This window comes from Pithys albifrons, chromosome 2 (assembly GCF_047495875.1).
Source record: "Pithys albifrons albifrons isolate INPA30051 chromosome 2, PitAlb_v1, whole genome shotgun sequence".
In the NCBI taxonomy this organism is placed as follows: Eukaryota; Metazoa; Chordata; class Aves; order Passeriformes; family Thamnophilidae; genus Pithys; species Pithys albifrons.
This window is the reverse complement of record NC_092459.1, coordinates 43,766,965-43,790,698: the sequence shown is the minus strand read 5'-3', so window position 1 is coordinate 43,790,698 and position 23,734 is coordinate 43,766,965. Positions and strand designations below refer to the sequence as shown.

General features: G+C 44.2%; 1 protein-coding gene across 7 annotated transcripts in view; it reads right to left on the bottom strand.

Moving 5' to 3' along the window:
- The window catches only part of PRDM1 (PR/SET domain 1), a 33,147-nt gene extending 11,619 nt beyond the window's left edge, over positions 1–21,528 (bottom strand). The window contains exons 1-4 of one of the 7 annotated variants that reach the window (XM_071548829.1): positions 21,371–21,528; positions 11,251–11,499; positions 4,625–4,744; positions 1,228–1,480 (exon numbers count right to left, since the gene is read on the bottom strand). In XM_071548829.1, the coding sequence (XP_071404930.1) occupies positions 1,228–1,480; positions 4,625–4,744; positions 11,251–11,499; positions 21,371–21,376 (628 nt within the window). In that variant the 5' untranslated portion in view covers positions 21,377–21,528. Of the gene's footprint in view, positions 1–1,227; positions 1,481–1,803; positions 2,324–4,624; positions 4,745–4,965; positions 5,159–5,363; positions 5,488–11,250; positions 11,533–12,984; positions 13,124–20,587; positions 20,660–21,370 lie in introns of those variants that run through there. The other 6 variants (XM_071548827.1, XM_071548834.1, XM_071548828.1 and 3 more) reach the window with 6 other exon arrangements.
- Between the last annotated feature and the right edge of the window lie 2,206 nt (positions 21,529–23,734).

Sequence of the window (23,734 nt, the reverse complement as noted above, 5' to 3'; positions counted from 1 at the left end):
AAATGACATATGTGCAAAGGCAACAGAACCAATGAGATAGTTTTAGAATAGATAATATGGCTGTATGGGACATTCCCTCCCTCTCTACCCTCTGCCATTAAGAGACAAGTTTTGTTCTATTAATTTGTAAGGAAAGACCAAAAACTGATGAAAGAATGACATCCACAGAGGACAGGTGTACTTTTGATTAATCTGAGTATGTGACATCATTTTCATGATACAGGATGACATTTTAGCTCTAATGAACCCCAAAGCAACACTGATATTTTCTAACCCCTTGTTGTCAAATAACCGCGAGAGTTCTTTTTAGAAAAAAAACCCTGTTCGCTTTTTCCTTCAAGTTTCAGTGTAGGCAATGGCAAAAGGACAAAAGAATGTTCTGCTCTATCTCAGAGCACCTAGCAGTGGGGGAGGCAGCCTAAGAGTCCATTGAGAAGTCAGCAAGATTCTTCCCTGCTCTTTAAGGGGCTCTGGGTGAGGTGCTAGGCAGTGATTAAGCTGTGAGTAAAGCACTGCAGCTGGAAATGGTCATAAACCACAGAGGAACATAGAGATAAACTCCTGGGAACACCTCTTCCCTCTGCTACCAGTGCTATTATTTTTGAACAGAAAACGAAACCTGCGATATTAAGCCAAGAAATGGGGACAAAGTGCACTGAGTTTAAAAAACAAGTAACCAGATGAGAAGACCACAGGAGGTTTGTTCCCCTATGATAAATAAGTGTAGATGCAAGGCTCAAAGTGCATTAGGCAGGCAGTTAACACATATTTTGTCAGGCACCTAGACAGAGTCATGGCACATTGCCACTTCGTGGTACAGTGAGGGCAGGCCTTTGGGAACATGACTGGACAGCCTTTAGTGTATGCTATCAAAGCAGACTTTTGCTCAACACACTGTGAGATCTGGACTTGAAAAGTATGAGAACAAACCAACAGCCATGATTATGAAGGCAAAGGATCTACTCAGGTTGCCCATCCAGAATTTCATCAGATCAGACTCAGATTGTACACCAGCAACTGTTCAGAATTTTTATAACCTGTTTACATTTACACAGTCACAGGGAACTCATTCTGTTGTGTTGGGTTTTTTAATTCCCCTTTTTTACTCCAAGCTACCTACTGTGACACAACAGATGATGCAGGTGTGTAATTATACAACTTATTATTAGATCATATAGGCAGAAGAGACATTACTAGCATTCCTTGCTTATACTGTAATCCACTTACTGAGGTTCATCATTGTCAGGTCTCTGGAGGAGGGATAGTGCAGCCTCTCTGCAAAGTCTCGGCAATACCATACAAGCAGCTCTTGGTTGGCAGGGATGGGCTTGATGGTATAGAAGTAGATGTTCATTCCATTCTGACAAGCAGCCAAGTTCTGTTCCTGAACAGAGTAGCCAGGGTTTACATAACGCATCCAGTTGCTCTTCTCCTCATTAAATCCATCAATGAAGTGGTGAAGCTCACCACTTGAATAGATCTGGAATAGAGAGGAAGTGCTTATTAATATATATATGCATCATATGCAACATGTACATACAGAGTTGTCTAGCTAAACTGAAACAAAAGTCCAGAGGGGAAAAGCAATAAGGTTTTGTTTTGTTTTGCTTTTAAACAAGCAGGTATCACTGGAATAAAAGTTCAAGCTGGATTCCCACCTTTCCAACTCTGACATCCTGAGAGTTAAGAACATAAGTACAAAGTCACCTCTTCCATTTCTGCTTAGCCTGTGACTCTGCTAGTATGGGAAAACAAGACACCAAATCTGAAATGCAGAGTACTCTCCCTGTGTGAACAGTCTACCTTCGAGTGCTTTTTCTAGTGCTAGGATCAAGTGGGTGATGCTGATGACTGCAGGTCTGAGTGCACATTGCATTAATGCTTTGAGTCACCTATGTATAAGACTGACTGGCTGTGCTACGTCAGAGTCTTTCTCCTCTTTTCCTATGGCCTCTGTACTTGCAGTTTCCTACCGCCTCCACCCAAAGGTTTAAACTATGCAAACATTCTCCACCCCCCAGCAGAGTCCTAAAGCAACACTTGCTCATAGTTGAACTGTAACCCTTTTGTAGAAAGGCTGGGCGAGGCAAAGATGAAATTCACCTGTCATAACTTAAGGAAGAGCTGGACAGGGACTAGCCCATGAAAAGTCAAGGGACATGTCCCTATCAAGGGACATGTTCTGACTTGTCCACAGAGGTGAAAGAAAATGTGAATCTAAAAACTGCTTAGTGGTTTCAGGGGAAAGAAGCCCCAGTCATTGACAGAAGGTACTGTTTCTTGGAATGGTAAGAATAAGAGAACTATTTAAAAAAAAAAAAAAAAAGAAAAATCCAGCAGACATGTTAAAGACACATTGCTTACTTTTGGAGGGAACTAGCTCTGTGTTGGATGATATGGGCTTCCTGGGTTTCACAAAACAGATGACCAGGCTAAAGCCAGACCTTGAAGTGGGAGCAGCCTGCACCAGAGACGCACCTCGCTGAGCAGGAAATGCCTTTCCAAAGAGGATACAGAGCTCATCTTAAGGGGAAAACACTCCACAGGGTGTTCCTGCCTTTGTGTCCACACCACTGTCTGTCGCACCTACCTGGCGAGGCAGAGTGCGCTGTGAGCGCCCACGGGCCAGCGGGACCCCTCTGCTCCCACCGGCTGCTGCCAGAGAGGGGCGAGGCAGCATGGCCCTTTAACGCCGGCCGTAAACACCAGAATCACTTTCTTTAAGAGTAACTTCCTGTAAACTGAGAAGGGGGAAATACATGTGGCCTCATCAAAGCAGCTTGCGAGAGATTTTGCGGTATGTTTGTTATGAGAAAATGGAAGGGAGCTGGGCGAGTTATGCTGCATCAAGAGGAGCCTTCGGGTTTCTCTGCTCACCCCAGCTCGCAAACTTCCAGGAACGCGGGGCTCTGGTACTTGACGCCTTCTGCCACTTCCCAAACCAGTCCTCCACAGTTCCCACATCAGGGCCACAGGTCCAGCTCCCCTGGCAAAGGCACCCACCAGGCTCCCACCTATTCTGGGGAAGGCGAGACCAGATGTGCTGAGTCACGGCGTGGTTCCCAGAAATGACGTGGGCCAGGGCGCCCCAGCTCCCCTTGTGCGGGCAAGGCACAGGCAGCATCCCCCGTGCACAGAACAGATGTTCCCACTCCTGCCAGCAAGCCCAGGATGCCTTTAATAACATGTGGGAAGTTATCTCCCACAATTTCCTTTGCATATGCAAGCCTGTGTCAGACCCCTACGAAGGAATTAATTTTCAGTGCAGCAGTCTGTCTTGAACAAATCAAGAGATTATAACAGGGAATTTAATGATGCTTAGATGGCTCCTAGGATAGTATTTCCGAGGGTACTCCCACATTAAGGCTTAAAATCATATCATAAGAATGATGTCATCTTTCTTGCTGCAACATACGAATGAAGTCCTGAAAGATGTTTAGCAGCCCCTCTTCCCTGTGTCTGCTTGTCTTACTGACAACCAGCAAGGCTAGGGCCAGCATACCAGTCTCTTCCTATACTGGACAAAAGCTCCTCAAAAAATTGGCAAAAAGAAACATTTTGTGGCCTTATGAACGTGAAAACAGTTGCCTGCTTTGTAAAAATGCTCATGGAAATAACTGCCTGTGCAATGCTGTATTACATCGCTCAAAGACGACCTGAGAAAACCAAAATGATTCAATTAGGTAGGAAGAAAGGAGTGTGGGGAACGCTGGTGTTTGCCCTGGGTTTCACCTGGATATGAGGTTAGGATATTACTAAGGCAGGCAGGCACCTGAGCACAGACGCTTGGACACAGTCCCAAATCCACGGATTTAGACACAACCTAAATGGCTAGAAGGCAGCAAAACAAATCCATGGAAGGAGATGGGGCTGAAGGAATGTTCTCTAACAGTTAATGGGTCTGTAAGGAAAGTGAGGATTATGTCAACTGATAAATTGGAAGCACATGCCCCAGCCCAGACTGCCCAAGCCAAAACAAATTGGCTGGTGCTGCCTTCGAGCTTATACTATGGAGTACAAATTAGACACCACCTCTACTGTTTGCCTCTTTTCCCTTCACTGAGATCCATGGGCTCCTCTTCTAACAATTCTGAGGTGGACTGGAAAAATTCATGACTTGAATGTCATATACTGAAGACCACCACCACCACTGTCATAGCAGTTCTGTTCAAAACCCAGGAAAAAATGTCACAAAATCTATCATAATTCCAAGTAAAGTTTATGCACTACTTTCACAGGTTCTTCCCAGCAGGAAAAATCAAGGACATGATACTTGCATAAACTAGAATGACTTTCCACTGTGAAGAAATGCAAAATAACCTGTCCTTACAGCAAGCAGCAGAACTATTTCTTTACAGAACCAAGCACTGATCCATTTTGGAAGACAAAGCCCGGAAGGGCTGTGCACCTCCACTGCTCTCTCCACCCACACACTCTCTACATCCAAGACAGCCAGGCTTTTACTCAGCTTAATTCACCCCCTGGCTCCGTTCATGCCTGGCAGGCTACAAAGGTTGTCCCCTCCATCACACAGGTCTGCAGCAGGAAGTGACCCAGCTTCTCAGCCATACTCATTTAGTGATCTGCTTACTGCAACTACATGGTGCTGTTTTTTCCTGCTTACCCGCCAAAAGTATTTTCTGTTCGCATTCTTGGGAACTGTATCGCTGGTATAGATCTCTCCTACCAGGGGTCCAAAGCGCGTTCCTTTTGGGATGTACTCTTTGCTTATAACTCCAGTGACCTACAAGAAAAGCAGCACAGGATCAGTTTATTGCCAGCAGAAATTGAGAAGTCTTCCTCTCCTCCCCTGCCCCCCCCAACTTAACAAGGTAAAGCAAATACAAGAAATTTTTAGGTCAGCAAAACAGAAATAAATTAACAATTATGTTGGATACAATACCAACAGCTTTATTAGGGACTAGCATTTTGCTAAGACATATGGAAGCCAATGATGAATATCACCTTAAAAATCTGTTTTGTGGAAATACATTTACAAGAAGAAACAGTAAGTGAAATGTGTAGAGACTATCAAATATCTTCAGAAGTTATTTCTTCTGTCAAAGGCAACACCCAAAAGTCTAGTTTCAGCAAACAAAAATATTCAATATCTAGCAATCACTTCACTGCTACAGAGCTCACTTTTCTAATAAGTTAGGAACTGGAATGACTAGTCCTCCAGATCAAAATGAAACCACCCCCAACCCCCTTCATTCTTTGCTCTGCACCCGCCCTGATAGCTAAAAAGAGAACAAAAATTTTTTTAAAAAAATAAAGAAAAAAAGAGACAACCTACAGTTCTCTCACCAGCATACAGTGGCATACAAAACAGAATATGAAATGGCTTTGGGACATGTACTTACAGGTCACCTTTCATGAAAAGGAATCAGCAGTTCCAGTAACATATATCAAGTGGTTTTGGTCAAAAAGCCATACAGGTTTTGAAGAAAATGCTCCACTATGGTAGGTCTAAGACATGTACTCTGGTTGTTCAGCTTCCTTCTTGACAGTAATTATACCAAAAAAAGTCACTGACCACAAATCAGGAAGCAATTCATCATTATTCAGAAGAACGTGCCTTAGAGTAACCCTTTGCAAAACACTGCTGAATTACTGGTTTTGTCTCTCTGCTTCTCCCTAATCTTCTTAAATGTAATGCATCCAAGCAACGTTAAAAAACCAGTAATTTTGTAACCCCAAAGTTCCAAGCCTTTGCAAGATTGATCTTGCTGCTCAGATAGTGAAAAAAGGAAAGTAAAAAGCTCATTAATTTTGCATTATACAAACTTTCATGGCAAAATGAATTAAACATATCCCCTTCACATATCTTGCCACTTGTCTTTTCGCTCGCCAGGATTTCAGAACAGGGCAAGAACACTAGAGTAGTTGACAGAGTTGGGATTACTGCTGTCTGTGCCGCACAAGGAATCCACTTCCTTACCAAAGCAGATTAGCACTCATCAGACCCTACAGATAGCTCACTTATTTGAGCTTTTCTTTTAACAAGTTCTTCTCACCAATAGGTGGTAAAACCCCATGACTGTATGTAGACAGCACTTCACAAATTAGTTAAGCCTTCTGATTTTCTTATGCTATGTTTTCTTCTGTTGTATGACCCTTAGTGTCTAAGAAAGAGATACAAAGAAATCCTTGCCTGTGTACTGGTGAAGCTGAAAAATCCCAGTAAACAACTTACACCTAACATAACTTCATATTAAATGTCGAAATAAAGGGGACAAATAATAGTCATGAAATCAAGTAATCACCTGGAAACAGATTGCTGGGTGTATGCTGTGGCTGTTTGTACTTGTTTGCATTTCAACATGTGTTTCTGCATACTACCAAAAAATTGAAACACTAACAGTAGAGGTAGTTAAATGCTTCATTGACCTGTGCATCTGGACTGAAGGAAGAGAAGGACTTCCAGAAATTTTCCTACACCTACCATATGCTGAAACAAGCTCAGTGACTCAGTTTTATTTTTGTCTTGCTTGTACTTGTCTCATAGAGAGCTGAAAAAGGCAGATGTTCTTCTCATTTTCCCTATATATCTTCATTTACATCCATCTGCCCTCTCAAGAAAAGTTCACAACCAAGCTACGGCAAATCCTACCAGTTTTACTGCATGATAGCTTGAGTTTTTTCATGGTTTTAAAAATAACTTGGCCTTAATTAAGACAACTTTAATGAAATTCTCAGAATCTCTAGAAATCACTCCTTGAACTAGTCAACTTGAAACAGTCTCTGACACAGCAGATACTTTTTGATTTCCACCTTAGAGACAGTGTTTGCTTCTCCCACCGGGCAGCTGAACACAGAGATGATTTCTCACCCCGTACCCATCAGAAAGTTATTTTGGCAGAGGATGTTCTGCACATTCCCATGTGCCAAAACTGAAGTTGTGCAAACTAGGCTAAAGCTGCACAGGTAACTTTTTACTGAGGATGGCTTTCTGGTCAGCAATTCTTGGTTTTCACTGTGCCCCCACAAGCTCAGCTGCCGAGGTCAGTGAGGGACACCCTACAGGAGAAGGGTGTCAGCAGTGCCAAGGTGGGCTGGCTCCAGGATGCCGGCAGGTCCCCTGATGCAGCCAAAAGGGGCTCCTGCCCCGCCGCAGCTTAGCGGTGACGGCTTAACAAGAGGCCAGGAATCAGGGAGATGCCGAGGGCTTGGAGACAGGACAGTGGCGGAACTCCAGGTCCAGAGCAGGGGTGAGCCGCCCCGGTCTGCGGGAGGGCTGTGCCAGAGCGGCACTTCGGAGCTCTGTCCGCCAGGTGTCCCTGAGAGCGCCGCTCCCCTCGGCGGGAGTCCTTGCCGGGAGTCGCGGGGAGCCTGGCGCGGGCGCGCTCCCCAAAATGCGAGCCCCGGCGCTGCCTGCGGGGCGCGGACCACGCCGCACGGCAGACACGCGCGACTTCCCCCGCAAGTTCCTCTGCACAGGCGCTCACTCCCTCTCCCTTCCAAGCTCCCAGCACTCCGCCGCATCCCTCCTCTCGGTACAACAGCACTTCCAGCAGGAAGGTGCATCCCGGCGGCAGCCTGAGCCCGCACGGCGCGGCCGCGTCCCGAGCTGCGCTCGGTGCCGCCCGAGTGGGGCGCGCTGGGAGCGGGGCGGGCCGGCCGGGGACAGCGCGGCCGCCTGCGGGCCGGCCCGGCGGGCCGAGCCCGGGGCCGACGGGAACCCGGGACGGCGGCTCTGGAACTGACCAGGGTCCTAATGCGGCGCCGGGGGCCGGGCACGCCGGGGGCGCGCCTGGCCCGGTCCGCACATCCCGCCCTGCCCGCGGCCCCCGAGCATCGGGCGGATGGGCTCCCCGTCCAGTTCTGATCAGAGACGGCGCTTTGGAACATCAACGCTCCTACATCCTTGTCTGGGGAGAAGGCACTGAAGTAAACAACAACTCCTGCTAACTCTGCAGTGGGACCGCTAAGCTGCTTAAAAAAACCCCCAAAACACTGAATACTTACTGACTTCATTAAATCAGCAGAATGCTCCACATGCATTGAATAGGCTAGGCCATCATGTGTCCTGGAATAACACTGATTTTAATTTTTTTAAAACTACCAATTCTACAGTTACATAATTTTTACCTCTTTGCTCAGTGACCGGTTTTCCAAAAGTGATGCCACAAAATAAAATTCTTTCAGACCGTTTCCTCAGTGACCATATATAAAATAAATAAAAACAATAGGGGAGAGCAAGTGTCTGAGGTCAGTGAGGCACACTTCATAACAGCTCAAAATCACTGCTTTCACCAAAATCACCAATTCAGGGTCTGTCTCTAAGAAATGGCCTTATTAGAGAAATACAACAGTAATGGGTCATTTGCTGAGATATGTTTTGCTCTGTCAAAGCTCACAGACCAGGATGAAGAACTAGTAATATTCAAAACAGCAGAGTAACCGGCACTTTACATCAAGTGCTGTTGGAGCTTTAGGCACCAAGACCAAAGGAAAGGTTCTTGAAAAAAGTTTCTAAATGTCTGTATGAAAAGATCATTCTCATATGGCCTTCTAGAGGATGAGCCTAACACCGCATTTCATCGTTTTTTGACAATTGTCAAAAATAGAGGAAATGATAAATAGTTCACACATAGAAAGAAATAAATAACTTCATGCAAATCTAACAGCCTAAAATGTTACAAGCAGTAGTAACTCAGTTTTTGAAATGCTGACACATTCTGTGAACTCATAACAAAAAATGTGTCCTTCAGAAAAGTCCCTGATCAAGATCCAAGAATAAACAAGAGTATGATGACGTGTCACGGGCTCCCTTGCAAATTGCATAAACTTTTAAAGAGGAGCTACTCACTTCACAAAGCATGCAAGGGGAAGAAAAAGAAAAAGCAATGCTTTCCAAATAACAGCGGTTGTACTTCCTCCCTCCTAAGAAGGCACGCAGTACTTTTCCTGCTCCAACTGGAGATACAGTACTAATCATGACAACACTAGGATTTCATGATCTAATCATGACAGTATTAGGATTTCATAAGTGATGTATTATATATGTTTTTTGACAATAAACTGACTCAGCATTTAAAACTCTCAGCCAGATGAAGCCACAGCTCTCCCTAAAGTTAACAAGGAAGACAGCTCACATCTGAAGCCCACTGGCAAACACGCACACATGCATCCCGTGAAGTCTTACCTCATCCTTTCGCAAGTGAAAAAACCCACCCCAGCAAACTGCCAGGACTCCAGTGGTTTTCCATGAGGTCAAAACCAGATTCAGGCTCCCTCACTGACCCAACAAACACTGATGTGCAAGAGCAATACACACACCCAGTCCTGACCCCACTGAATAGAATCAAACTTGGAAGGCAGACAGAAAGAAAAATAATGTTTCACGTCAGAAGTTGCTAGAATGTGAGCAGATTATGTCAATTACAACTGCTTCACTCAGCAGATGAGTAGCAAATGACTGACCTGTCTGTACATTCACAGGACAGTAGCTTTCACAGAAGGTGGGTGAAAAATGCATCATGACTGATCTTTCTTTCAGAGCTACCTTAGAGATAGTCAGGATTGGAAAGTTCCTATTGCTTCTTAGGGTAGGTGCAATTTAGCACAAATAAAAGACCAGGGGGAGCTTTGGAGAACAAAAGAAGGATGTCCTATATTCAGACTCCTACTAGCAGGGAGCTGCACAGGTCACATTTTACAAGGAAGAACCAACAATCTTTCAACAACTTCTCTCTTTCCCCACCTCTTATACAGAGATGGTAGCAATCCTCCTACCCTGATTCACTGACCTGAGCTAGAGAGTAAGGAAATTACACTTGGTATTTCCAAACACAACACCGGGAATTTTGAAAGCTCTTTCGATGTCTCCAGCCACAACAGGACGACTCAACAGGGGCAGAGAGAGCAAGCAGCCTCAGCAACCAATCAGTCACCAGCTGGCCACTAAGGATCGGCCTGAGCTGTCGTGCTGCAAGCTCATCCTTCAACCACAAAATCCTCTCATATCACATAACAGAGTCACAGCTTTATTTCCCTCCTCTTGCCAAAGTAAGACCTATCTAACAATGCAGTAACACAAAGCAAAGTTTCTCACTTTTTTTCTGGAACATGACCTTTCTCTGCCAAATTTCTGCAGGGCAGAGCAGATGCGTGGAGAAAAGTGATTTTACAGAGAATTTGCTTTAACCTATTATCAGACCTACTAGACACTGTATTAGGCACTGTCAAGCTAAATTCCAGTGTCAACACCCTTTAGCTGGGGGTCTGGCCCTCTTTCTGTATTCAGGATTAAAGAAGTACCTGCTCTGTAAGGAAATATTTGATAGGCACGTATGAGTATACCTCTTCTTTTCAGCTCTGTGGTCAGTATGTTTAGCCAAAGCAGAAGCACAGGTAATAGTTGCTATACCACAAGCCTCAGCACAAGGAGAAATGAAGGGTTGTCCCTTGGGTTATTACCCTGCCGAACATCACACCTAACTATAATAGCTACTCTATATGAAGGAGTAAACACAAAACCAAATTGCTCATCCAGGCTCATTTCTTTCCAGCCCTTCTGAAACAACAACAAAGAATGTACCCACTCCAGGGACAAGGATAGGACAGACTCGCTCAGCTACCAGCGAAGATACTGTCCCAGATAAACAAAAGTTAATTTAAGCTACGGCCACACTTCTGTCAAGCTTGCTACAGTTCTACCATTACTTCGTTAACCGACATGCAGGAGTTTTTAAGAATTTAGGCAGTTGGGAATACAACAAGCTCACGAAAAGAATAAAGCAATTTCATAACCAAAGGGAAAACAAAAAGAAATAATTAAACACATTTCCAGGAATTTGGGCGTTTTTTCCCTTCTATGTTTTTTTAAAGCTGTTTATTGGACAACTGAGGCACTTTTAATCTCTGAGCCAGAGGCAATGAATGGTCCTGGCAAACAGCAGTCTAGAAATTGGCACAGAGGACTACCCCACAGTTTAAATATGCTTATTCAGATGCTGTTCAAATTGTGTGAAAATTTAACTGTTTGAGAATTGGTACAGAGTCAGTTTCAGGTATAGACTGGCTGCAATTTTCAGTGAAAATATGAGACAACAGATGACCAGCTCACAGTTTCTTAACAGAGTTATTACAGTCCCATATTAAATGCTAGTGGGAAGCATTTGTTGTTGTCGTTGGGGCGCGTGTGTGTCTGTGTTAAAGAATCAAAGACAGGGTGAGCACACACTTTCCAAAGCGTTGTGATTTGGCTTGTCTGACTCCAACCTTCCCCACAGCACTGGTGCTTACCTCTTTGCAGTTAGATGCGTATTTGAAAGTCAAGTTCCTTGGCAAGGAAGCCTCTGCCTGAGTTAGGGTGCTTCCATCAGCACTGGGATCCAAGGGGTGATCATTTACAATGTATGTGCATTTCTCTTCAAAATCAGCTTCTGTCCACAGAGTCATGTCAGCATCCTCCATGTCCATTTTCATTGTCCACTCTCTCCCTTTCACCAGATTCTTTAAACTCACAGCGTCCGAGCTACACTGTGTAGCAGCCTGGAAAAAAAGAAAACAGTCTTTAATCCTCATTGTCCTTCAGTGTTGTGGTTTCCGTTGATACAGTGTGACTAATACAGCAGTCTGTGACACTTTAAAAGCGTATGCAGGATAGTTGGTACAGTTGAGTAATAGCCAAAAAGCAGTGTAAACGAAGCTGTTCTGACTGAAGCAGCACCTTAAAACGCCAGCCTCGGTAATAATGAAGGAACAAAAAGAGGAAAAAATCCCTAAGCTAATAACCACGTTACCTCTTTCAGACCCTTTTCTTAATGCTTCAGAGAGAAAAAAATATTCCGTGCTGAAGAAAACGTGGGGTCATGGCCGCAAGACCACTTAGTCGCCTGTGGAAAAGCTGCCTCAGAAAAGTGTCACAAACAAGGAGAGGAAGAGGAAAGGAGCTGCTGTCTGCGTCTGAATGAAGCTAAAAATGGAAAGCGCATGTTGGAAGAGCGGAACCCAGCCTTGCCTCTTCCAAATGGGGAAGCCTGAACTTTCCCACCGGCTTTCAACACACAAACAACTTTCAAAACAACCTGGCCCCCCCGCCTCTTTCTGACGTCCCCTTATCCTTTGGCATGGAAGACTGAGAAAGCCGACATCCTGCCAGCATCACTGTAGCAGCAGCAGCCCTGCACAAAGCACTGCAACACATTCTTGAGGGTCAAAACAGAAAAGGAGCAGGGGAAATAAATATTTTTTAAAGCTGATCTATCCCTTTTGATTTTGATGGGACCTCCTAGAATTATTAACTCAAAGGACTGCATATGAGCCTATCAGGACAATTCCAGCAAGTCCTTCAGCCCCTCACTCTGTTCGGGACATAAGCACTGTTATCAAACCTATCCTCGAAAAGATAGTAGGGTCAGGCTCTTTCCATAAGGTTCACTAGGGACCAAACTCTGCCTATGCCGGTAGCTGGGAATGACGTTCAATCCGGCGTAAAATCCCTTCATTTTTCCTTTTCGGATATGCAGCTGCTATAAAATTTCACAGCCCTCCTCCGGAAAAAACGAAACGCGCAGACTGAAAGCGCACAATCTTCCGAGAAAGAGTTTAAGGACTGACTGACTGCAGGCTCGGGGGAGACCCCCAGCGCCCCCCGGGACCGCTCCTCCCTCCTGGGAGGCGCGGCAGGGCCGCCACAGCTGCCCGAGAGGCTGGGGCTGGGGTCGCGACACGCAGCCCCCGCGGGACCGGCCCCGCGCCCCGTCCCGACTGCGGGCGAGGCGAGCGCTGCGACAGTGCCGGACCCTCGACGTTAAAGGGGGACAGGGGACTAACAGCGAAACTCAGCCCTCGGGTGGGGGGAATGACAGCTGCGCGGCGGAGCGAAAGGGTTAATGCCGATCGGAGGAGCGCTCCCGATACGGGAGAGGCGACGAGGAAACTTTTGCTCCGTCCCGCGGGCGCCGGGGCGGGCGAGAAGCAGGAGCCGGGGAGGTGGAGACGGGGGTGAAGCGGGGACGGCATCGCGCTCCTTACCGGGGCAGAGTCCGCGCGCGTTTCCACACCGAAGCCCACCGGCGGCGGCAAACCTGGCTCATCTCTACAGAGTAAACATTTCTCCTTCCTTCCAGCGGCCGGGTCCCCGGGAGACTGACTCACACCTCCAGCCGCCGCTCCCCTCCCGCTCCTCCCTCCCCGTGTCAGACAGGTGCTGCTGCTCTTGCCGCTGGGGAACGCTGGGGGGCCGCCTGTCACAGCCGCGCACGCCGCTCGCCCCGGCCCGCCCGCCGCTCGCCCCGGCCCCTCCCTCTTTCCCTCAGCCCCTCTCCTCAGAACGCGGGAGGTGGGGCCCTACCTGCGGCCCCTACTCCCGCCCAGCCCACCCGCGTTGGGATTTTTACATTGCTTTTTTTTTTCTCCCCCCCCTCTTTCGACCCAGACAGCCTGTGCGTCAGCAGGGAGAGCCGCGGCGCTGCTCCGCCGCCTCGGTCTGCAGGGGGGACGCTTCGCGGAGAGCGCACCTGAGGCAACTTTTACTAGAAATCTGGTTTCCGTGCTGTTTTTAAGCTCCGGAGTTCAACACGCTCCCGCTTTCGTTCTTCCGCAGTTTGACTTGATAGAACGTTATAAAAAATAACAACTAATATTACTCCCAAGTTCCCAAGGAACATTGATTAAAACTAGATTCAAAGTGCTTGTTCCAAAACCCTTAACAGTCATAGTACTGTACTTGAGATGACACGTTTGGGAATATAAGAGCTTTTACTTTATCGCTTTCCTGAGTGTCCTCCTAATCAATCCCTGTAAAAGGAACAAGGGAAAACATTTTTTTCTTCCCTTTAACAAAACCTTCGCCCCTCTCTAGGTAACAGCAGGGAAGCTCACAACAGCAGGGCACGGCAGGCAGCGTTTCCAAACCCGTTGCCTCTCACAGTGTGGTAAGAAAATGAGCACGGATCTTGCATAGGGCAATGTATAAGTGATCATCCAGAAACATGCTAATGATGGAAGGAGGATCGGTAGAGCAATCAGCAGATCCTGACACTCAACTTTTTCCTCCGACCCAAGTCAGCATGCTGGCTGAAGGAAGGACATCCTGTGATGATGGCATACAATGTCCTGTTTGTTTATTATTAAAAGCATTCCTGCTTCTCATTACAAAACAACCAGATGCCTTACTTCCTTCAGTGGTCCTGTCTCTTCAGCGAGGCATCCTCAGGCTCAGAGGAACAGTGATGCACAATTCCATTTATAGCCATCCACAGCCCAACACAAACACTAGCTATTGCACTGTGGGGCAACTACTGCCTTTCCTTCTTCTCACACACCTGCAAGCATATTTCTTGTCACTTTCCTGGCACTTTACGTGGCAACTAGTTTCACATTCTTCTTCTAAATATACATGCACTTATATTTTAGGGTGATCTGGGTGTTATGTATTTCTTCACAGGAAAAAGGGAGCAGAAGGGGAGGAGGAAGCAGGTTTTATGCAATCGGGTGCCTGTCTGTCTCTCTGACAGGCATATACAAACCCCTTTCCCTTAACCTGCTCCTCCTCCCACTGATAAAAAGACGTGTGGAAAGGATTACCTGCCATTTTCGTCCTGTGATGCTGAGAATAGCATATCTGTGTAAAGACCTTCCATATGCACTAACATGGGAGGGCTCGTGGCAGCAGACATAAGTAGGGCAACTGCTCGCAAGTCAGTGTCCTGGCTTGACTGTCACCACAGCGTAATTCCACAAGAGAGGTGGCCCAAGCACTGGGCTGAAGGATGTATGTGTAATTGGATATACCCAGTAAAACCGAGGTCCAAATCCAAAATGAGGTCTAGGAAGGCTCTGAAGTAGGAAGAACCATTCATTAAAGGAGAGAAATCCGGCCTACTTGATTGGGTTAATTAACTGATGCTGAGTCACACTGCATAGAACAGAAAAACAATGTAGTCATACTGAAGGTGATTATTTTACCAAAAAACAGTCTCACTCCGAGAGGCAGCTGTTTCAGAGCTTTTCACTTCCCTGTTGGCTTGAAAGAAAAATGAGAAAGGGGAGTGGGGGTAGTGGCAAGAAGAAAGGGTTGATGTATTTCCTTCAGGGACTGATCTTCTCAATGTGAAGAGGAGGGGGAAAAAGCAAACCTGCTTTTCAAGGAATGGAGAATGCTTTTGGGCTAGAAAACAAGAGGAAGCAGAGATTAAATCAGATCAGATGAAGTAAAATGTTCATCAGGACAACAGGAGGATGCCAATATCCCAGGTCAGTGTGGCTCTTTCCCTGGAGCCCAGGGAGGCAAGTACAGCCTATGAAGCCTATGGACTTCAAATAACTCTGTGGTACACTCTGAGGCTATCCTGAAATTGGCTCCAGGTGTCTCAGGGAAGCTGAGCCCAGAACTACCATAGTGCAGGAGAAGGGATTTCACTGGTGTGCGGGTCTAGCCTAACAGTGGAATAAAACTAAGTTTATCAAGAAAAAGAGACAGAAACAAATTGTTCAGAATGTGTAAAAAAAGCAAGAAACACAAAGGAAATTCTGCCATTAAAGAAATATATAGACTGACCTTCTGACCTTCCTCCTTAAGAGAGAAACATAAAAAGACGCCCTGTTCAACCAGAAATTTTCTGCTCTTTTATAGAAATCGTTTGTACCAGTAGCTGCTATTGTCTGGAATGTGCAATCTCAAAATGTTGTTCATTTCAAAAAGAACCTTTTTAGTCATATTTTATTTTTTTCCTTCTCGCTCATAGAAAACCTCAATTACTGTATTAATCAGCATTTCTCAGGCAGCTCTCTCTGCAGCAGCTTTCAGCCTGGCAACAAATCATGAATGGCCCTAACAGCTCTGATCTCAGAAATCCCCATCCATTTCCTTTGATGCTATCACCACTTCAGCTCAACAACAAGCCTGCGCAACTCAGCCTCAGCTGCCACTGCTGCTGTTCTCCCTGCCTGCTGTAATTGTAAGGGGAAGAAGGAGGGAAGGGAGCTGGCTCTAACAGATGAAATTTCTTTAGAAAGTTGGAGGGGAGATAAAATGCACACGAGAGATTAAAGGAAAGTCTCATTTTCACATCCTCCCCTTCCCCTTCCCCAAACAAGGTCAGTGGCAGATTGACCACATCAAGGGTAACTACCAGACCCACCCCCATTTCCCACTTCCTGCATGTAGGCATCCTTATGCTGGTAAACATTTGGGGACCAGTTGTGGTCATTACTCGGAGAAGGTACATGATGTAGTTGCACGACTGCACATCTTTTAAAAGCCAACTGAGAAATCAAACTCTAAGAAGAACTTGCTTTCAAGTTCTCATATACACTCATGTTCTGGGGCCACATTTTTAAACTGTGGTTGCTGTGATATTCAAGGGAAAGAGAGAGACCAAACACGCTCTAGTGACTATGCAATAGGAAAAGTTACAGCCGTCTTCTCACAGAGTGGCCTGACCTTTGCAAAACAGTGCCTATAGGCTTTAGATATGATCTCAGAGGCTTTGTATGCCCTAGACAACTTCAGCATAGTATTGCCTATAAGGAGATAAATTAAAATTGCACTTGAATGTACATGAAGGTTTTTGCAAGGGCATTTGGGGTGGTGTATGGTGTAGGAGGAGGTTTTTGAATTAACACATGCAGCTTTCAGGGACTGCTTTTAATTACAAAGCACCCTGGTCATTGCCTTGTAGCACTTCCAAATGCCAAACATTTATTTTTGTCTGAGCTGAGCAATACCAAGAGGAGATCTTTTGGCTGCACTCTCAGCTACCGACTAGTGCAAGCCTTAACATCACTTTTGGTTTCTGTTGTTCTTTCCTCTCAAGAAATTTTCCTTAAAAAGAGAAAAAAGGAGGCAGACTAAAATACCATATCCCTTTTTGTTTCCAGCTAGGCATTATTAAAATACTGCTCAGATGACATACGAATAAGCCAAAACAATCTTCCTCCAATGGAATAAAAACATTCTCTGGGGACACACAAGCAAGAGCTAAGCTTCAACCATTTCCTCTTGTTAAGGCTCGAATTTGAGAAGAAGAAACTGAGGCTGTCTGGGCCTGCTATCAGGAGGGCAAGAAGGCTCTGTGAGATGAACCACAGATGTTCCCATCTTGTCTACCCATCACACTTCTAAGCAATGCTGGCCTTAGGAAAGGTAGGGATGACAACCAGGAGCCCATACAACACTTTTATTGTCTTTGCATGTTTCTAGCAACTTAAGTTTATATTGGACAAGAAAACCTGAGCACAAGAATCAACCTTTCATATCCCAAACATGGACTTTTGAATATTCTGTCCATTGCAACTGAGTCTGAGCAAAAATAAATGAGAACAGGCCAAACCATTCCAACCACTTTCCAACTTTACTGGTGATAAGGGGATGAAAAAAGGGTATGTTTTGGAAAACTTTCATTTAAAAAAGGCTGATTTCTAGATTCTCATGGAGGATGGATAGGATGATACACATATATTAGAAGGATGACTCCTGTGAGTATTTCAGATATCAGCCCCACAACAAGCTCACAATAAGCTGAAATAGTGAAGCCAGCTCACAATTAACTGCATTATTTCAACTTTCATGTCTCTTCCCAGTTTGGCAGTCATGACACTTTTTGGGGTATTCTCTCTTCAGTCTGCCTGGTAAGACACAGTGATATGAACAACGGCAAAACTTCAGACTCTGCCCTTGCACAATCCAGTTTTCATTTCAGATATTCTCTGGGTCTACCAATCTCCTGGAGCTGCTGAACACAGCAGAAGGAGGGCAAGATCCATGGGTGGAACCACGTCACTTTTCTCAGTTGGCCACGGAGTGTGTTTCAGAACAGATTAACAAAAACAACAGCTACACACCATGACAAAGTGCATGTGGTGAATATGAAAATATTTACCCACAGATTATCACAGATCTAGCAATGTGACTACCATGCATCCGGGACCAAAGGATTCAAAATAGTGACTGTATGTTCAGAGCTGATTAGGGAATCTGGTAGGGTTGGTCCGAAGGACCACTTTTTAAGCTCCTAAGAGTACAGTTGTCATTTCTTCACCTCTCCTACCCCAGGGTGGTGAAATAACAGTCTTTTCATACCTATGTGTTGGGTGGGGGAGGGAAGAATTCCTCTGCTATTAAACACAACTTCTCATTAAATAGTTGACACCTTATCCTTCTTTAAATGTTGTAATGTTTACTTTACAAAACCCAGGAAAGCTTTTAAAATAAAGATAGCAGAGAGATTCTTAAGCCGGGTGTCCTTGCTTATCTGCTTTTTATCAACCAGCTATTGTTTCTGGAGGAGCTTGTTGGGGAAGGTGGAGCAAAGGGGGTTAATGTTCAATAGGTATCTATCAGTTCCCCTGAAGGAATAGCGCTGCTGAAAGAAGAGCAACACTGGGCTCTCAGCTACTTCCTGCAGAATGTGACAAACCAGAGGAGGAAAAAAAACCCAAACCCCAAAAACAACAAAGGAGGGCTGCTGCTACTTTTTTCCCCTTCCTCCCCCCGCCCCTCCCAAAACAACTAGTTTTAAGAAATACATTGTCCTTAGGAGAGATAATCCCACAATAGAGAGTCCATTAAAGGTATTAAAGCATTGGCAGCGCCTGATCTACAAGAAGAGCTCTGTCCTGACAATAGACAATTAAAGCTGATAAATCTGCACTACTTGTTGCCGTTCTAATTCCTCGTAATTGTATGCTACTTGTCCCTGCCTCCTGCGTCCAGGGATGAAGCATGCTTCTTTAATCTCCAGAGTACCTGACCTAGTTCCTATGTGGTCTTTTCAGGACCTGTTTTCTTCCCATCTGGACTTCTTCCCTCCTACTCTCCTTTCCTGCTTCTCTCCCCTAAGCATTAAGAAGAGGTTACGATAGAGGGCACAGAAAACACCAGCAAACAGCACCCGGATCAATAATTCTGGAGCCCCAGACAATGCGCTAATCTGCAATAACAGCTAATCATGGTCAATTTGGCACACCAGTGATTAAACTGTACTTTTCATTAGGCTCAACAAGTAGAGCAGACGCACACTGACAATTCAAATTGCCCTATCAGTAAGAGCTGCCAAACTCACGTGCACTTCTGCATTTGTAGCTGCTGCATCACTAGACCTGCCAGACTAGCTCTTTGTGGGGGTTTACCTGTTTTCTTTTGCCGTTTTATGGACTGAAACTCTTAGCTGTGTTTTCTATAAAAATCAAGCCCCTCCCTTATTTCACTGCCACAAATTCTCTTAGTTTAAGGACTCAGTGGGTGAAATTTTGGTGTGCAGGATGCTGAAAAACAATAAATGCAATTATATGTTTCCTCTTGGTGCTGACAATATTCTTGGTTTTACTTTAGGTCTCAAAGATACTTGGTGAGTTTATCAAATTTTCTTTTTATTTTTTGAAGAAATGTTGGAAGCCTGCTGATGACAGAGCAGAAGCATGAAAATGTGCAACACAGGATTTAGAAGATGGAAAACAAGTAAAAATTACATTGGACCTATTTATTTTTCAAATTGAACTGTTCATCCAATATCACAAAATATTTGGACTCAAGAATAGTTTGGATTTTTTTTCACCCCTGAACTTGCGAACAAGCTGCTACCATGTCCACCTTAGAAATCTACACAGCTATTAACCTTTACATGCCATTTTGATAGTGACCTTCCTGTCACCCTCATAGAACAATTTCTTTTGACAATAGTTTATTCTGCTTACAGTTGTACCTAGCAGATCCCTTTTGCAAACTACCCTGAAAGCCTCACCCAAGCGTTTACCACAATTTTTCTCTAAGGCACAGCACCAAATTCCAGGACTCCTAGAGACCAACCCCACACACTCAGAGGTCTCCTTCTGTTTAACTTCAGCTTATCATCCTTGTAGTGACTTGAATAAGTGTTAAAACTACACTTCAAGTTGCTCTTAAAAAAAAAAAAGAGCTTGGAAGATGTCAAACGAAAGCAGGAAATGTCTATTCTACTATTAATATTAATGAATCCCTAATGCATTTGCAACCCACTTGAGGTTAAATTAGTAGAGTTCTTCTTCTGACAGCTATTCCTCATCACACTACAACTGCTGAAGATGTTGATGCTTTCCCTTTTGCTCTGTAATCTTTAAACCAAATTTAAATCAAGTTTAAACCAGAGTCTACCACAAAATAATGTATTTTATCCTAGGTGAACACAAAGCCCTGGAGACAGCAGTTTAAAACAACACACATGTCCGCTCAATTTATCATTTTAAGATAGGAAGCTGCCGCAACAAACAAAACACCTCCTTGAAAGTGGGACAGCAGCAGATTGTGGTGCAGAAAGCTCTCGGATCTTTTGTTTTCCTGGAGGGCAACAACAGGGCTTTGCAGTGAAAGACAACAGCCTCCCCTTGCTGAAATCTAAATCAGTTCATATAGAAAAGCCTGCCAACTGCTAGTTGGATGGTAGCAAAATATTGCAGATAATTCACTTTTCACGATAAAACAGAAACAAGCAGGCATGCAGCACCCAGCAGGGGTTCAACTGATAAAATGGTGTCAAACTCAAACCATTTGTCAATTGGGAGGAAAGAGAGCAAGCTGAAAGATGGACTCAGGAAGTAGATTTATCTAGTGCAACACATTAACTAGTATAAATACTAAGGAAAAAGTAAACACATTTACCCAGCAGTATCTCCAGCCAGCAAAGAAAAGCCTCAGACCCACGCTGGCCATCTAACCACTCAGCTGTCAGCTACAACAGCAGTAGCATTTTTCTTCTTGTGCAGGATTGCAATGCCATTTAATTCATGGCACTAAAAGGTTGTATTAAAAGTGTACATTATAATTAAGCAAAACAAAAGCGTGACTCGTCTACTGTTCTAGTCTCCTCCCTCCACCCAGTAGCCAAAACAATAAAACCACCTTGGCAGCAAACAAGTCAGGTAACATACCCTGGGGAAGAGCACAGATTTGTTATAGAATCATTCACTTTGTGTTTGGCTTGTTCAAAACTGCCTTATCAGAAACTTCTGTGCTGGAGGCTCCCGAGGCAACGGAGGGGGCTGAAAATGCAGGTCAGGCACAGTAAGTCGCCAACAACGTAATATGGGGCACATAAACAAACTGGAATAATGCAGGGCAGAAGGATGTATGTTTTTCATTGTAAAGTGTAAACGAATAGCACAGTCTGTGAGCAGCACATCTCTACTGTAATCATGGGGAAGAAGGAAAATGTTTCAAAGGGCTTTAGGATACCAACCCAAAGCTACATGCCAACCTGTAATATCAAAGAATAGTGCAACATACCAGCAAACCATTTTAACACTCAATCTAATACAAACCTCAAAATTTAACAGCAAAGTAAATAATCTGCATCATGCTCCCGCCCCTCCTCCTTCCCCCTTCCCCCCAAAAAGGAGTTAGTTCATAAAGAAAATTACAACATAGTTTTTTGTTCAGCTGTACCTTCATGTGTCCACACAGCACAGGTTTCCCACCTCCAGCTTAGGCATCTCAGGATTTTAGTCCATATGGAAAGTCTGTCATTCACTCTCACACCCTTACACACACACACGCATGCTCACGCACACCACACCACACCCGCGCTCTCGCTCCCCAACACACAACTGCCTGGAACTGCTCCGAGGATTTTAGAATTTCCTCTTGCTAGCAGATTCCTCCCTCCCCTCACATCCACTCCACCCCGTTCTGTAATTAGGCTTAACAAGAGCAATTAACAAAACAAACTCCTCTCCTCTTGGTGGCCTGATAATTCTGATTGTCATAATGTATTAAGATGTGTAAGCCAGTTTAAAATAAAGCTAAATTATAAGATTGCACAAGACCATTTTGCACCTATTTTTTCTGCTTTTATCGTAGGGATAATGAACATTCACCCACGCCTTTAATTTAAAACATAAACCCCTCAAAACTCACATCTGAACAAGAGCTCAAAATTGACACTTTTAAACCATTTTTATTTTTTTTCAAGTTTATTAAAGGGCAGCTCCCTTCTCCTGTGCATAGCAAACTCCTTAGAAACAGTTTTCTCTGTGGAATTACTTTGTGATCCTAGACATCCAAGATGTGAAATCAGGTTTTAATGCATCTTTTGGCTTTACAGACACCCAAGAATAAACAGATTGTAATTGTACCTTTTGCCCTGCCTGGTATCTAATAGCATCATACAGCAGACCAAGTCCTCAACATTTTTCTCATGGTTTGTACATCCACTTTTAAATCACTTTCCTTCAGCAATCAAATCACAGAAATTTAGTGTCAGAATTGTCCAAAACACAACTGAGGACTAACCAATTTCAGGTGGTTAGTGAAAAAACTTTTATGTCCTTTGATTTTAATCACCTATGGGTACAACACACAAGAAAATTTACTGACAGCCTGAATTCAGTTGGGAAACACATCTAGCTCTTGTTCTGCTTATATACTCCGTGAGTGTGTAATTAAAACTGTCAACATAAAATTAGTAAACATATCAAAATCATAAGCATACAGAAGACCAGAAAATAAAACCAGTTTGATATGCAACATGGATTTGGGTTCATATGAACTGAAAAACATTCTGCTCCTCAGTTATATACAACCTGATTCAAAATACTGACAACTACAATTTAAAAAAAATACAAGAAAAAAAAAGGCTGATGTTGCTACTGTACTTTTGGAATCCTGCAGTTTCTGATAAGCTAGACATGTTTTCCCAAGTCAATGATTTCATCTCTACTGGGTGTCAACATTTGCACAAGAATAATTTTGGGGGTCAGAAAGACATCAGCAAATGAGATTTCAAAACGTTTCATAAGAATGCAGATTGCTCAAACCCAGGGAAAGGAGGGTTTCAGCTTCCAGAAGTTCACTCTTCTGCTTCTTTATTCTTTCTTCCCTGAAACTGAGTCAAAGTTCTGTAAAAAGCTACAGCAAACCATCAGATACAAAAGACAACAGCCTCAGATAAAAACCCCCAAACTTTGCAGTGAGGTAACTGCTCCAAAATGTCAGTAAATGGAGACCTATTATGGTGCAAACTCAGGCCCTCTTTCAATGGGTAGGAGATGCCAGAAGATCTAGGATTGCCTCAGTTCTGCACTCCTGGTATATGATGCACCATCTTTTTCTCCACTTCATTTGGTGTTCAGAAAGAAGAGTGCTGACTAAAAGAGTAATTTTTCCAGATGTTTTTCTCTCTCCTTTCTCCTTGAAAGGCCCAGTGCCTTACTTTAACCACAGACCATTCAAATGAAGACAACCAATTTTGTCTTGTATTTTTCCGCTTTGCTCATCAGAACAGCAGCACTTGAATGCCTCACAAACATCAAATAATGACTAATCTGATTTTCACAATACCTCCCCCATATGTTGATGAAGGTATTATTGCTATGCTTGCTCTGCAGAAGGGGTATGAAGACACAATGATGTTAACATCAAAAGCATACATTAATTTTGGGATGCAGAGCAGCTGATTTACTCCACATAGCGCATTACTTTTTATGTTCAAAGCATTTCTCTTCCTGGCATATGTGATGGCTCTGTATCTTGCAGGGCTTCACATCAGGTGCCCAGGAAGATGTCAAAATTATTGCCCACCTGCAAAAGGCTTTGCTGAGGTGAATCAGCATGAATCTTATTCAGAACAACAGGAAGAAATAATACACAGTTCTTCAGATCAGAGCTTGCTTACTTTGAGAAAAGCAACACTTTTTCCTGCCATGGCCATCTTATACTTCTTTATGCTGCAGCAAATGAGATGGGAGTAAGAAGTGTCTTAAAGATAATATTTTATTGCACCACTCTAATTCATCTCCCCTAGCAAGCTTG